Source organism: Anopheles merus, chromosome 2L, assembly GCF_017562075.2.
Source record: "Anopheles merus strain MAF chromosome 2L, AmerM5.1, whole genome shotgun sequence".
Taxonomy (NCBI): Eukaryota; Metazoa; Arthropoda; class Insecta; order Diptera; family Culicidae; genus Anopheles; species Anopheles merus.
The window spans coordinates 45,992,164-46,006,016 of NC_054083.1; the positions used below are offsets into that span (position 1 = coordinate 45,992,164).

Genomic DNA, 13,853 nt, shown 5'->3' on the forward strand with positions numbered 1-13,853 from the left:
GCATGGCATAATGCGTTGGGGGTTTTTTTTTATTCATCCATGGCTAGTTGTAGACGTACACGTACATAGAAAAATTGTGTTTGCCGTTTCAAAAATGGCCTATCCTTGGGGGTTGGTAGATGGCTTAACCGCCTGCTCGCACTGCAAAGCTTTGCGTTGCGTCGATTCAGTAATACCGAAGGTAAGAAGTGTACGTAAACGCTATAAAATAGCTTAAAAACGGTAGGTAAGTAAGTGTAGGTAAAATGAGCGACGACTTCGCAGCCAGGAGGAAACGAACTGCACGTGTTTCGTAGATACTTATACAGTAATTGTGATTGATATTGAAATTAATTGCATCCTTGTTTCTTCGCTTATCCGCACTTGCCTATCCGTTCTCTATCGGCTGCTCAACCAGGAGCCTGGAGCCTTCGTTTGTACGATCATTTACGTTTCAGCACCAAAATTCTTAAATTCCTTTAAACACTCAACACTAAACTCTGGGGGTAAACTCTTTCACCTATTTAACCGTGTTCCTTGCCTGATGCATCGTTTAATCTAATTGAGACAAAAGTGATTGCAAATGCGGTAATGACGGGAAAAGGTCATGGAGGTCGGGAGGATACGCGTACGCTAAGCGGGATAAAAAAAAACGGATTCTATCCGAGCTTAATTTAAACAAAAAAAAAAACCCTGTTCCCTTACTTACTGATACTACCTACTCTCTACGTCTATGATAAAAATGCATTAGCAAATTGGACGCAATTCGTGAGACATTTCTTGGGGTGAGGTGCATCGATCTTAGGATAAAAAAGCGTAGAATGTTTTCTTTTTCATTTCGAAAAACAACATTCACCTAACTGGCACTGGCAGGAGAGTAGGGGCGGGACAAAGGGGGGGTGATGTAATCATTGTATACTATGACACACAAAATTGGTCACAAACGGGGGGGGGGGGGGAGGGGGAGTGACAGCTTAAACGCGAGATTGATAAAGAAGGGCATTTAAACATCCGTCTGCTGTGTGCTTCCCCCCTTCTCGCCACCCTTCGCCCCACCCTTCGAGATCTGTACACCCATCGAGCCGAGCAGATTGGCCGCCGGACCCGGCCCACCGAGCTGCGACTGGTAGCTTTCCATCATGTTGCGCAGCGTGTTGACGTCGATGTTGACCGGTTTGAACGTTTCAATGTCGTCGAAATCATCGCCCGCGGCAGTCGGTGCGGAACTTTTGCCACCATCACCCTCATCCCCGCCCTCCTCCCCATCGTCGATGGCCGTTTCGAAGCTCTTGCCGATCGTCGTCCCCGCCAGCTCGCGGTCCATCTGTGCCATGTACGTCTGCAGCTCGCTCTGGACGGCCCGGTTCGTGCGTGTCGGCGACATGTCCTCTATGTTGCGATCGTACTCATCCTGGCTGTAGTCGCTCATTTCCGACTCGTCCGACGAATCCCACCGATCCTCGGGTATGAGCAGATCGAGCATGTTGCGCACGTGCATCCCAAATGCGCCCGCATCAAAGTCCACCGACTGATGGAACGGTGATTCCTGCGCTACCGTGCTGCTCGCATCCGGTACGGATGTGGCGCTCTTGCTGTTCTGTTGCCCTTTCTGTCGATCGTGTGCTCCCTTGCTTTTCGTGCGCTTCGGTTTGGTGGGTGATTTCAGTGGGCCCAAATCAAGCTTGGCCAGCACAGCCTTTGCCGCCCGCTCAGCGTCCTTGGACTCGTCCTCCACCACAACGCCATCGTATTCCGATTTTTGGTCGAGAAAATCGCTCACCATCGAGGTGAACGTTTCTGCCGCCGCGTTCGTGTTGTTGCCGTTGAGCGAGAACAGCTTCTTCGCACCGTACCGCTTGGTCAGCAGCTGGTCGAGCTCTTCGGGCGAAATGTTCATCCAGTCGTCGCTGTCCGCGGGCGGTAGCTCCGCACTCTCCCGGCGCAGCTCCTCCACGTCCCATTCGTTGCGCTTCAGGATGGACACGATTTCCTCCCCTATCTTCGGGGTGGTACGCATCGAGTCCCGGTTTTCCGCGTAGTATTCCCGTGCAATCGCCAGCAGCTTCGTGTGCTCCTGCGAACCCTCGATATTGTCCCGGAAGTATCCCTTCGCTTGGAGCGATTCGTAGTAACTCTTCCACCCCTTATCCGTCTCCCAGTCCGTGCGGGAAGTTTTCGCCTGCGATGCCAGTATCTCGAACCCACAGGCCAGCTTCACACCGAGCATGTGCGCTTTGTACGCCGGATCGGTTGACAGTGGGATTGTCCAACCGGTCCGACGGTCCGGCAGGTACCGGCTCTGCGCCAACATTGCGTACAAACACTTCGTAAAGGTGACGCTAACGTTGACGCAATTTTCGGGCGGAAAATAACGCATCGCCCGGCACGCTTTCAGATCGATCGGATCACGCCCACAGAAGGCCAGCACGGCCGGTGCGACTAGTTGCGGGTTTTCGCGCAGCACTGCCGCCACGCCAACGGGCACACTTACCGTCGCACGATGGTGATGCTCCACAATGTCCTCCGGGAAGCCCTGAATTCGTTCGCGTATGCATTGATCTACCTCGGCGCTAACGCAATACTTTTCCCCTTCCGTGCCACGCACCCGTTCCAGTGCATCCTGTATCTCTAGCGACTCCTGCTGCCCCTCCTCACTGGGCTGCACCAATCGCAGCGTGCCATTGCAGATGAAAACTTTCCCCTCGCAGCTTTCCGGATTGGCCCAGCGGGGCAACTGTTCGGCCGCCTCGATCAGCAGGAACTCGCCGTCCGCATCCACAACGCGCGCCACCAGCCCGGGAATGCGCTCGGTCAAGTGAAAGAGCAGCGCGACAATGAACCACTCATCCTGTATGTTGTCACCGACGTGGGAAATCCCGTACAGATGAGAGGGTAGTTTCGCTAAAAATAGAAAACGCGAACAAAGTTCAAACATGACGCTCACTATGCTGTCCCCCACCCCATCGCACGCACTTACCATTTGCCGTACCATTCTGTCCCTCGGCCGCCTCAATCAGCATGCGGGTGTCGTTTAGCAGCCGCGGCACGACCCGAAATCCGTCCCGATGCCAGATGTACCGCTGGCAGAACGCTTCCGCCAACCGGTTCACCTCCTGCAGCAGTGGCTCCAGGGCGTGTTCGTTGTTCTCCAGCTCCACATCGGACGGGTCGGATGGGCGGGCAGGAAACAGGAAGTACTCGACAAAATCGTCCTCCCGGATGGACTGCAGTATCTCGCGGTGTGACATCGTTTCGTTTTTGCTGGAAGCTTGCTAGTAGTAGCGAAACCTTTTGGTCTACCTGGTTTGCCTTCGACAGGGTGTTTGCCCTCGCCCCAGCAGATTCAATCGATATTGCCGTAGCGAGCGAGAAGGGGAGAAGCAGTTTAAGGACGACGCAAACAAAGCCTTCCCCTGCTTCGGAACTTTTCGATACGTGATTGGTGCGTGTTTCTGCTAACTGGCACTAAATTGTGATTGTGCAATGGTGTGGGGATGCTTCACTAAATGTTATTACACTAACTAAAGCTTGATTGAGTGCATTTTTTGCAACTTTTTTGAACAATTTCACGTTCCGTGAGCTGTGCGCGATTTGTTTTTGCTCAAACCGCCTTTTGTGTTTTGACAGTTGACAGTTAGTGCGTATGTTTAGCGCACACGGTTCAACACTTCAATTGAAGCGCATTTGGTGAAATTTACACTTGGCGCGAAAAAAATGTAGAGAAATGCTAAAAATTGATTATTTTGGGAAAAAAAAATTGAGTAATACTGGTTGAAAAGAATGAAGAATATATAAAATCCATTTCATTTCAAGTCATTTATTGATATTCCTTCTTAGAAACGTGTTTTTGAATTAAAAAAAAAGTCATCAAGTTCAAGGCCTGCTTTGTGTAGACGAGAGCTAACAACAGCATGGGGAGAAAGATGCAAAAGATGCAAACTGCAATTCAAAGTAGAATTTGCGATAGGAAAGTTCACTGCTCTTTGTACGGGAAATACAATGTTTTACTAACATTTCCCATTCTTTCGTTGCATGTTTGCATTATTATATCTTAAACACTTGTTTTCTCACGATAGTATTATCAGCTTTCAGATCTTTTCCAACATTATGAAATAGTTCGGCACTATTTATCATGAATCATCGTTCTAGAATTATTTCCCCAGCTATCCCAGAGGATCGAAGAAAAACGATGTATCATTGCTTCACTATCGTTACGTAAACACCCGCAAACTACCGGTGTCCCGAACAGCCTGACTTTGTTTACATCGTCCCCGGAAATGCACAAAAAAGCAAATTTGCGACAAAGGAACTCTTCCGCCCCTTTTGTTTTACTTGTTCAACACCAATAAATGAGTTTTATTGACTAAGCATACAGCAAGTTGCACCAAACATACAAACTAATACATCGCCTTCCTTATCATACACAATCATCTCCGCCTCCGAACCGAATGCATGGATGCCGCCGAGAGGGCCTACTCGCCACCCTTCTTCTGTTTCTTGTTGTAGTCCTCCAGCGCCGCCTTGATGGCATCCTCCGCCAGCATCGAGCAGTGCAGCTTGACCGGCGGCAGCGACAGCTCCTTCGCAATGTCCGTGTTCTTCAGCTGACCTGCCTGGTCGAGCGTCTTGCCCTTCACCCATTCGGTGGCCAGCGAGCTGGAAGCGATGGCCGAACCGCACCCGAACGTCTTGAACTTGGCATCGATGATCTTCCCATTCTCGTCCACTTTTATCTGCAGCTTCATCACGTCACCGCAGGCCGGAGCACCGACCAGCCCGGTGCCGACGTTCTTGTCCTTCTTATCGAGCGATCCGACGTTGCGCGGGTTTTCGTAGTGTTCCAGCACGTTCTGATGGTACAGGGCGGCCGGTACGCTGCGGGCACGCGAAACCTTCAGCAGGGTGCCGATGTTGCGCGGCAGAGACATGATGATTGTTGCGAGGGTTGCGTGTTTCGATTCACAAACGATTTCAATGTTACTTTCCGCAAGCAGGTTCAACGCGCAAGCACGATTGCACTCCTCGACAAACAATTGCGTTGTGGTGTGGTATTTTGATTGACAACAGCAACAACAAAACCCAGATGTTTTGCTGTGGTGCGCGCATCGTTGTGTTTATATCGTGTGGCTGAAAAGTTTCGTGTGGGAAGCTGCGAGGGAAAATTGGAAAATTCGTTAAATCCTGCAAATTTTAGAGGTAAAATTTAATGCATTACTACAAGAATCAGCTCAAAAGTTGAATCATCGGGGTTGCTAGCAGTATTCAGATCTGATTTAATAAAAACTGCTATCTGCTCACGTTTACTGATGAAATAATCACAGCCGATATTTCGCGGGTGTTGAGATATCTGTTATCTTTATATCTGATTTAACATCAGCAAATTATCAATCCACGTATTAATTCACAACAGTTATCAATAAAAATGATTCTTTTGAACAAAAAAAAAAGATACTCCGAGAGTAGCATTGTTTGTAAACAAACAGCTGTCAAACGCCACGAGTTGAAGTAAACAAAAGGGCACGGTTTTATGTTCCCTTTCTGGGCCATACAAAAAACACACAAATTTGTTGAAAAGTACATCCAAACAGTGTATAAACTGTAGTTCAATATGTCCGTAAGCTTTACCCGTCGAAGTACACGGTTGGAGCTGCTCAGTGCACGGGCATTGCCACAGCAAAAGGTCATCGTTATAACCGGTAGGCTACCAAGACCAATCCTTCTGTTCGACTCCTGCACTAATCTACCTTCTTGCCACTTTTTAGATAAACTAGGCTTTGAACCAAATGCAAATAAAGTCACAACCAGCTGGCTAAGCGAGCAGTACGGCGATAAAGCTACCCCCGCCGGTGTGACCCATTTGAACGAATCTTCAAAATACCTCCTGCTGATCCTCTCGCAGCTAGAGCGCCGATTTGAACCGCGCCAAATATTCCACTACATCGCGCAGTGCAAAAAGGATGCCACCGTCGAGCATGTGTTCGTGTGGATTGTGGAGCAAAAGCTGCAGGAGCCGTTTCTGCGACCCTACCTCGAGCATATGGCCGACAGTGTGATAACGTTCGAGGACCGGCAGCACCTGTCGCTGCTGGTAAAGAAAAGCACCGGAGCCGTCACGCACAAATACTACGAGTTTGATCCGCTGAAAGATTCGATCAATGTCGTTGAAGCAAAGCGTACAGGAGCGACCAAAGCAGCCGCTGTTTCGATGGAGGTCGATCCGCCGCCGAATCCGGCGAGCTTGGGCACGTTCAAAATCGATCTGAAAGATGAGGAGGTAGCTGCGAAGAATGCACTAACGTTACCTTTTGAGTTGTAAGTATTACAAGTTGCCTTTTTACGTTCGATTTTGTACTATTTTGGAACGTTCTCTTAGCTTCAAAACACTCCCCGAAGGAGGAAAGATCCTGTACCACCCGGACGCGGAGGATGATCTTGACGAGGAGGATCCCGACGATGACTTGCTGATATGAGTTCCGAAATACACACATGCTACCGTGGAACTGCATTTTGGTTTGTTTCTTTTTATTCACGCGTAGTTTCTGCACGGGATAGGTATATATATATAATTTGATAATAAGTTGACTCCTAAACAGGCGGCTGTTGACAGCGGACATTTTGAGTATAGGCTAGAAGGTACTAACTAGAGACACGGAACACTCACACTCCCCCACTCGTAACATCATCTCCTCGGCGCACAAGCTACCTTCGTTCGATTGGCAGTTTTTGACTGTTGCAAGAACACACTTACAAACACAGACGCACACATACAAACACACAGGAAAATTTTGTCTTTGAGTAAGAATTTAGTCTTTGCTTAATCGCGCAACAGGATCCGTAAAAGCAATTGACTGGTTTTCATTAGAAAAGCTTTTAAAAAGGTTAGCCTTTTTTCTGTGTGGGACCGGCCGGACAGAGCGGGGGAAACACGCTCCCTTTCGATATGTACGTGTGGCGTTCGCTTGGAAGGTTTCGGTGATTTAGGAAAGGGACAGGTCAACAATCAACACAAACAAAAACAAATGGCACTAACACTTCCCTGCTTATATCTAGGGCCTCTGAGCTATTACCCCGCTTTTTTCCCCTCACACCCTACGCTAGTTCGACGTTACCGATTCAACGTCGATATCACTCTTTGGATCCGCGGCCAGACTGCTCCAGCTGGTTGATTTACAATCGACGAATCGGCCCAATTCCTTCCGCTCCACTCCGGCCACCGCGCACGTTTCCCGGATCGAGAAGAACTGTGACACCAGCTTGTCCAGCGGATGGATCTGCAGCTGCAGCCGATCGTCCGCTTCCTGCCAGTGGTCGGCCCGATCGTGCCGATCGCCCGAATGCCCTACCGGGTGCTGCTTTCGCTCCTTGGCACGAATTTTGCTCGTGGCCGTGTTTGCAGTTGACCCACGGCGCACTGGCAACACCTGCCGGTGGGTATGGCGTTCCAGCAGCTCATTTTCCACCGTCCGACCCTCCCTAACGGTAGCTTCCGTGACGAGAAATCGTGTCGCTCCGAGCAGTGCTTTCCCCTGAAGCAGCCGGGCCCCCCAAACGCCCTCCGCTAGGGGTAACTTGAGCTTGCCCGCCCCCTTCAGGAAGTGGTTGAAGCTGTGCAGTGGTCCGGTCGGGCTGTCCTCGATCGTAAAGTGACTAGCGGCGACGATCGTGCCCACCGGATCGATCCACTCGACGGCCAGCGAATGATTGGTAGCATTTCCACCCTTCACCCGCTCCGTCTCGGAGGGTGGCGCTAGCCGGAAGATAAGCGCCGGTTCCGCATTCGTACCGATGATGCGGGGAAAGTTGCGCGACAGCTGCTCCTTTTCGTCGTACTCCGTGCTGACCTCGAGATGGATCAGGCGGCGGGCGAGCGGTGTGCTGCGCGTCACTTTCGCCGTCACTACGGGCGATATCCACGTTTCCAGTTCGCTCCAGCCGGCCCCCTGCACTGCTTCGTGCCGCACGAGAAAGCCCCGGTACGTGTCCCGCTCGAAGTAGTGCGTAATTTCCCGTATCCGGCCCGGTTCGTACAGCTGCTCCGTGCTGGTGCGCCCGTTCATGCGCAGCAAACTGTGCGCCACGTTTAGCAGGGCGCCGTCCGCAGCCGTTGCAACGTCCTCGTGATGGTACACGTTCTGCCAGTACGCGTGCAGATTCGGATACTCGGCCGGGTACGGTCCAAACATCCACTCTTCCAGCTGCAGCACGATCGCCTGATTGACCATCGCCTCGAACTTGCGGCCAAAGAACAGCTTCTTGTGCTGGCTGGCCTGCAGCCGTTCCCAGTCCTCCGAGCGGAAATTGTTCGGACTGCACCCGCACCAGTCGACGATGTGGCGGTACTGGCATTTGCAGCCCAGCTGCCGCTTCCAGTTCGTCATGTGCAGATTGTTGTTCGTGTACGTGTGGCAGAAGCGCGAGTTCCTCAGCGCGGTGTGGAAAAACGATTCCGCCGGCAGGATGGTGTACTCGAACACGCGCAGCAGCCCCTGGATCAGTTCGTCCCGCTGGCCCACACCGTCCCCCGTGACGTAGCGGGCAAAGTCACGCGACAGACACACCCAATCGCTACCACCGTCGATGGTAATGCCGGCGGGCAGGGTCCGATCGCCGATGCGCCACATCCGATTGTCACACTCGACGAACGTCATGTCGAGGCCCTGCTTCTGGATGAACCGCTGCACCTCGCGGCCATGGTTGCGCACAAAGTTCTGGCCCCGGTTGGCCGTCAGGAAGGTGACGAGCTGGTCGACGGTTTTGAGCGGGAAATCACTCTCGCTGAGATTGAGCACAAAGTCCCACTGCCAGCCGGACTCGTACAGCAGGTACTCCATGCAGGAGAGCAGCATCTGGAGCAGCGACGCGCCGCCCCAGATCGAGGAGAACCGTTTGCGGGCGAGTCGTATGTTGGGGAATTTGGGCTCCAGTTTCAGCAGCTCACGGTAAAGATACTCCTGGCGCTGTGAAGCAGAGAAATCGATCTTAGTAAGCCTGTGTGTGGTGTAAAAGCATAGCAACCAACGGATTAGCTTACCGCATCGATATGTATGTAGTAGTAGTGCCGTGGGCTGTACAGTGCTTTCAGTAGCCGATGAACCTGCCGGACCGCACGGCCATTTAGCGTCAGCAGAAACGCAATGCGAACCGTTTCGTCCGCACGCTTCGGAACAGTTTCTGTGCTTTGGGCGGCAAATTCTAAAAAGAGTGTCGAAACATTATTCAAAAACATCCAAAATGACCGGCTTTGCTCCGAAACGTACTGCGTATGCCGGTTTCGTACACGTTGATGGTGAAGTATCCACCACAGGCCTGCTTTGGATCGCCGGGACACTTGATGTTGCAGCTCGAGTCGGGCAACTTGGCCGACACTTTCGGTACCTCATCGCCACAGAAGCATTCGTAGCTAGCAGAGGAATAGAAAAGCAAAAGGAACGGTTATTAAATATCCTTTCCCCCCGGTAAGTCTCTTCCCTTTCGACTTACCCATACTGAACTCCCGCAAACGGGTAGCCCGACTGCAGACACAACCGGATGCACTTTTCCGGCGAGTTGTTCGTCTTGAAGGTGGAATAGTATCCCGAAAGCAGCCGGAAGTTCTTCTCATCCCGAAAGCATCCCAGCGCCCGGTTCGGTGAATGATCCCCCCGGGGGCAGAACGTTGGCAGCCGCTGGGGGTAAAACTTCCCCGCCTGTATTTCACACGCCACTTCCACAATTTTCGCCTTGCACGACTGACTCTTGGCACGGTGGATGGCGGAAACGGTTTCCTTGCGCGTGAGCTCACACGGTGGCACAAAGTCGAGCTCATCGAGCCGGAGTACGTGCTGGTTCTGGTGCGGTTTACCATCATCCCTATCGACACTCCGGCCCTGACGTGCCGCTGCGTCGGCAGTGTCCTTCCCCCGGTCCTCTAGCGGCGCGTTATCACCGGGTGCCGTCCTTTTCACGTACTTGTCGTACAGCTTGCGGCTCAGATCGCGCTCCGCGGACGATTCGTTCCCGGACAGTGGCATGCGCAGAAGCTTGTAGGCCAGAAACACCTGTCCGGCCACGATCATAAACCCGATCAGCACGAACACTTTGTAGCGCCATAGTAGGCGCAGAGGAAACTTTTGCATCGCTGTTTCTCAACACACCTGCACACCTACCAGACGGACGGTGAGCGGTTGCTAGGCTGGAGGGAACACTGCACGTGGACCTTTCAATCGCGTGTGCATTGGAGACTGGATTGCGCTGGGTTGCGTGAGGAGAATGCTACCGAACTGTACGGAGGGACCGATTCCGGGCTAGCCAATGCATTCACCTTCCCGCGATGGACATGATCGTGGCGCGCAGAGGAAGGGCAGCTACGTTCACTTGCTCGTGTTCTACAAAAATTAACCCTGAAAAAGCGAAGACGTGTTAACTAGCTAGCCGAGTAAAACTGTTGACGCATGCACAGAATTGGACGAACCAGCACACTGCCTACGACGTACGATTACGTGGATCGGTGCGAAGAATCAAATTACATCTAATTAAGAACCGCCGTCGTCGTGACTTGCTCCAGATATTGGAGAACCGCCAGAAAACAGAAGAAAGGGCAAAGAAAACTCCACCAACGGAGCGCGAACAAGAAGCAAACGAACTGTTTTGACAACACGAGCTTTGTTGACATGGTGGAGAGAGCATTCGGGGCGGTTGGCTCACACTGTAGATAATTTGACATTTGCAAAGGAAACGTGCATTATTTGACGTTTGACACTACTTGTTGTGTTTATTTTTTTTTTCAAAATTGCACAATGCCTTGCAAATCTTTATTGCATTTTTATCCCCTAGAATCTAACCACTTTGCTTCCACCGATAGTGAACGTCACTTTTCGGATCTGGCGCAAAACTGCTCCACAGTGTAGAGTTACACCGTTCCAACGGCTTATGTGTAAACTGCTCCGGCACTAGCTCACCGCTATCCACGATGCACGTGCTCTCGAGCTGATACATTTGCGCAACGTTTGCCCTAAAACGAAACTGTTTTCGCAGCACATAATCTGCATTGCTCAGTTGGCACGTGGTGCTTGCAGCAGAGAGGATATCACGTGATCGAACACAAGCGTCAGTAGTTGTGGAGGAAACCCGTTTTAGTAACATTGGCTTATTTTTGACTACCAGAAAATCAATCATTCCAACATAGGTCCCATTAACAGAAACTTTCGCTTTCCATACACCGGGAACGAGGGGCGTTTTAAGAGCGGTGCTTTCAAGCGGCTGGTTATCGATTACGTCGGGTTCTTGCACGATTGTGAACCGTTCAACCGTAACCGATCGTTGGCGAGGATTAATCCACTCGACGCTAACGTTATGGCTAATGGTTTGCGCAAGAGTTTTATATTTTGGAAACTGAAACATTAGCACAGGCTGTTTATCAACAGTTAGCACTCGATCAAAATCGATTACCTCATTATCGACCCAATCGATCGTGTTCGAAATTTGTAGCTTAAAATTGGCCAGTTGTTTCACTACCGTCCGGTGAGGCTGAAAGGTGTCTTTCGGCTTCACTAACACTTCCAGCTCGAGGCGATGATCGTTCAACAGTGCTGCATGTCGTATCAAAAACCCTTCAAATGTGTTTCGATTGAAGTAATGTGTTATTTCCAACACTTTCAACACTTCGTAACGCTCGAACTTGTTTTCCTGCGCATTGATGTAGAGCAGCACATGTGCAACATTTAAAACGGAACTCATTCTTGCCTCGTGCTTTGCATCTTCATGGTGATAAACGCTTTGCCAGTAGGCATTCAAATTCGGCACACCCGAAGGATACTTTCCGTACGCATACTCTTCAATCATGAGCACAATCATTTGATCGTAGATGGGATTGATTTTTCGCACCGCATAAATGCTTTCCGTTATGTGTCGCTGAAGATTGGGAAAACTACTTCGCCGTGTGGTCAGTGGGCTACATCCCGTCCACTCGACCGAGCGACTCTTTGGGCAGCCCTTGCCACGCACCCAACTGATAAGCCGCAAGGTGCTGTCGTAGTGCGTTTCACAGAAGGGAGAGTTTTGAAGCATTTGGCCGAAAAAGCTTTCCGTGCTGTGAACCGTATGCTCCATGATGGCCATCATTTTCGCCACCAGGTCGTGGCTTGTATCCAAAAAGTAGCGTACAAAGTCACTGGATAGACAAAACCAATCATTGCTACCATTCGTCACAATACCACTCGGCGGGGCACGATCACCGATCAGCCACATTCGATTTTCACACTCAACAAACTGCTTATCGTAGCCTGCCTTGCTGATAAACTCGTCCACCGTTACCATTCTCTGCATTAGGATGAAGTTTCGCCCCCGATTGGCGGTCAGGAATTGTGTTAGCTTGGTAATCGTTTTGATAGGAAAGTCACTTTCGCTCATGTTAAGAATAAAGTCAGGATTCCACGACGGCAGGCTGAGCAGGTGCTTCATAGCGGACAGCAAGGCTTGCAGTTGAGTGAAGCAGCCCCAGGTGATGGTGTGGCGCTGGCGGGATACGTGTATGTTGGGAAAATCCTGCTCCAGCTTTACCAGCTCACGAAAGAGATAGTGTTGTTTCTGAAAGTATTGACGATGGTTAAAATTTTGAATGATTTTTTCAATGATTTATAATTTATCTTACCGGATCAATGTGGATATAGTAGTAGTGATTACGATCGTAAATAGCTCGCAGTAGTCGACGAATTTGTCGCAGATTGCGTTTGTGGAACATCAACAGGAATGCAATACGGACGGGTTTATCCTTCGGGCTTGGATAGAGTTTTAATGGTTGTTGCGGACGCTCTACAATTATTGAAAGGATGATTGTATAGGAGATTGGAACACGTGTTTCAACTACCCACTCGCCAGTCCCGTTTCGTACATCGAGGATGCTATTTTCCCTCCACAAAACTGGTCCGAATTTCCACTGCACGGTGCGTTGCACATACGATCGTTAAGTCTTTCCTCCTGATTTGGCGCATCATCGCCACAAGAGCATGTTTTTCTGGAGAAAACAAGTAACGGGAATGATGAAAGGTATGTTTTCGGGATGGTTTGTCGGAGTGTTACCCATTTTGAACGATGGCATAGCGAAATTCACGTTGCAGACAGAAATCGACACAATTCTTTGGCGTGCTGTGTGCATAGATTCTAGAAAGCGTATCGTGTGTAAGGTTCCTCCGAGGAAAACATCCCACCAATCGATATGGGACGTAACTACCGCGCGGACACTGACTCACTATCTCAGGAGGCATCAGTTTGCCCAGCACATTTTTACAAGCCGCATCAGCTAGCTTAATTTTACACTCATCGCTTCTGACACGCTCAATGGCATCGAGCGCTCTCGGCTCGGAAAGCTCACATGCGAGCTGATACTCGGTTCCGTTTGAAAATGTAAGTGATTTGTTCCGCAAAGTATTTGCATGCTTTGGATTGACTAGCGCACTGTAGTAAACTACACTTTTAAACAGTAATATTATTAAAATTAAGATTGAAATCACACCAAATATGCACTTAGCATAGAAGACACGATGCACAGTAGAATGAACGACCTTCTTCGAAGCCATCTCGGCGACCGTGTGTGTGGGATAAAAACTACGATGCATGTTGTGCTTAAAATCCCCCGATAATATGTGCGATTTGGATACGCAGCTGTGCAAACAAATCCGTCTTCGATCGGAGAGAGCCTCGTAAATGTGCTCTCCAAAATCGCGATCGTGCGCGATCGTCTATTGGGAAAAAATTGCTGTATTTGTTGGCATAAAAGGTGATGCAAAGTAGTTTTGAATAAAAAAAAAGTTGCAGTGGACACTTAGGATTAGTAAATGGATTTATATGATTTTCGTTACCTTCATTACTTTAGAATATCATGTTAACTATCCCTTAGA

At 50.1% G+C, this 13,853-nt stretch overlaps 5 protein-coding genes across 5 annotated transcripts; 1 reads left to right on the forward strand and 4 right to left on the reverse strand.

The window, feature by feature from the left end:
* Positions 1 to 13: 13 nt before the first annotated feature.
* LOC121592157 (protein ecdysoneless) lies at positions 14 to 3,600 on the reverse strand. Its single transcript, XM_041913531.1, has 2 exons — positions 2,957 to 3,600; positions 14 to 2,880 (listed from the first exon to the last, which is right to left on the reverse strand). The coding sequence occupies exons 1-2, from the start codon at positions 3,225 to 3,227 to the stop codon at positions 983 to 985; spliced, it is 2,169 nt and encodes a 722-aa protein (XP_041769465.1). The 5' UTR covers positions 3,228 to 3,600; the 3' UTR covers positions 14 to 982.
* A 705-nt stretch (positions 3,601 to 4,305) lies between these two features.
* Positions 4,306 to 5,020, reverse strand: LOC121593199 (iron-sulfur cluster assembly scaffold protein IscU). The gene has a single exon (XM_041915385.1). The coding sequence runs from the start codon at positions 4,905 to 4,907 to the stop codon at positions 4,452 to 4,454; it is 456 nt and encodes a 151-aa protein (XP_041771319.1). The 5' UTR covers positions 4,908 to 5,020; the 3' UTR covers positions 4,306 to 4,451.
* Positions 5,021 to 5,091: 71 nt separating this feature from the next.
* LOC121593198 (elongator complex protein 5) lies at positions 5,092 to 6,484 on the forward strand. The gene is made up of 4 exons (XM_041915383.1): positions 5,092 to 5,175; positions 5,428 to 5,675; positions 5,742 to 6,291; positions 6,353 to 6,484. The coding sequence occupies exons 2-4, from the start codon at positions 5,588 to 5,590 to the stop codon at positions 6,447 to 6,449; spliced, it is 735 nt and encodes a 244-aa protein (XP_041771317.1). The 5' UTR covers positions 5,092 to 5,175; positions 5,428 to 5,587; the 3' UTR covers positions 6,450 to 6,484.
* A 23-nt stretch (positions 6,485 to 6,507) lies between these two features.
* On the reverse strand, positions 6,508 to 10,625 carry LOC121593195 (xylosyltransferase oxt). The gene is made up of 5 exons (XM_041915376.1): positions 10,430 to 10,625; positions 9,460 to 10,358; positions 9,237 to 9,379; positions 9,011 to 9,171; positions 6,508 to 8,936 (listed from the first exon to the last, which is right to left on the reverse strand). The coding sequence occupies exons 2-5, from the start codon at positions 10,092 to 10,094 to the stop codon at positions 7,074 to 7,076; spliced, it is 2,802 nt and encodes a 933-aa protein (XP_041771310.1). The 5' UTR covers positions 10,095 to 10,358; positions 10,430 to 10,625; the 3' UTR covers positions 6,508 to 7,073.
* An 84-nt stretch (positions 10,626 to 10,709) lies between these two features.
* LOC121593196 (xylosyltransferase oxt-like) lies at positions 10,710 to 13,522 on the reverse strand. The gene is made up of 4 exons (XM_041915377.1): positions 13,036 to 13,522; positions 12,828 to 12,970; positions 12,608 to 12,768; positions 10,710 to 12,543 (listed from the first exon to the last, which is right to left on the reverse strand). The coding sequence occupies exons 1-4, from the start codon at positions 13,218 to 13,220 to the stop codon at positions 10,795 to 10,797; spliced, it is 2,238 nt and encodes a 745-aa protein (XP_041771311.1). The 5' UTR covers positions 13,221 to 13,522; the 3' UTR covers positions 10,710 to 10,794.
* Positions 13,523 to 13,853: the final 331 nt, after the last annotated feature.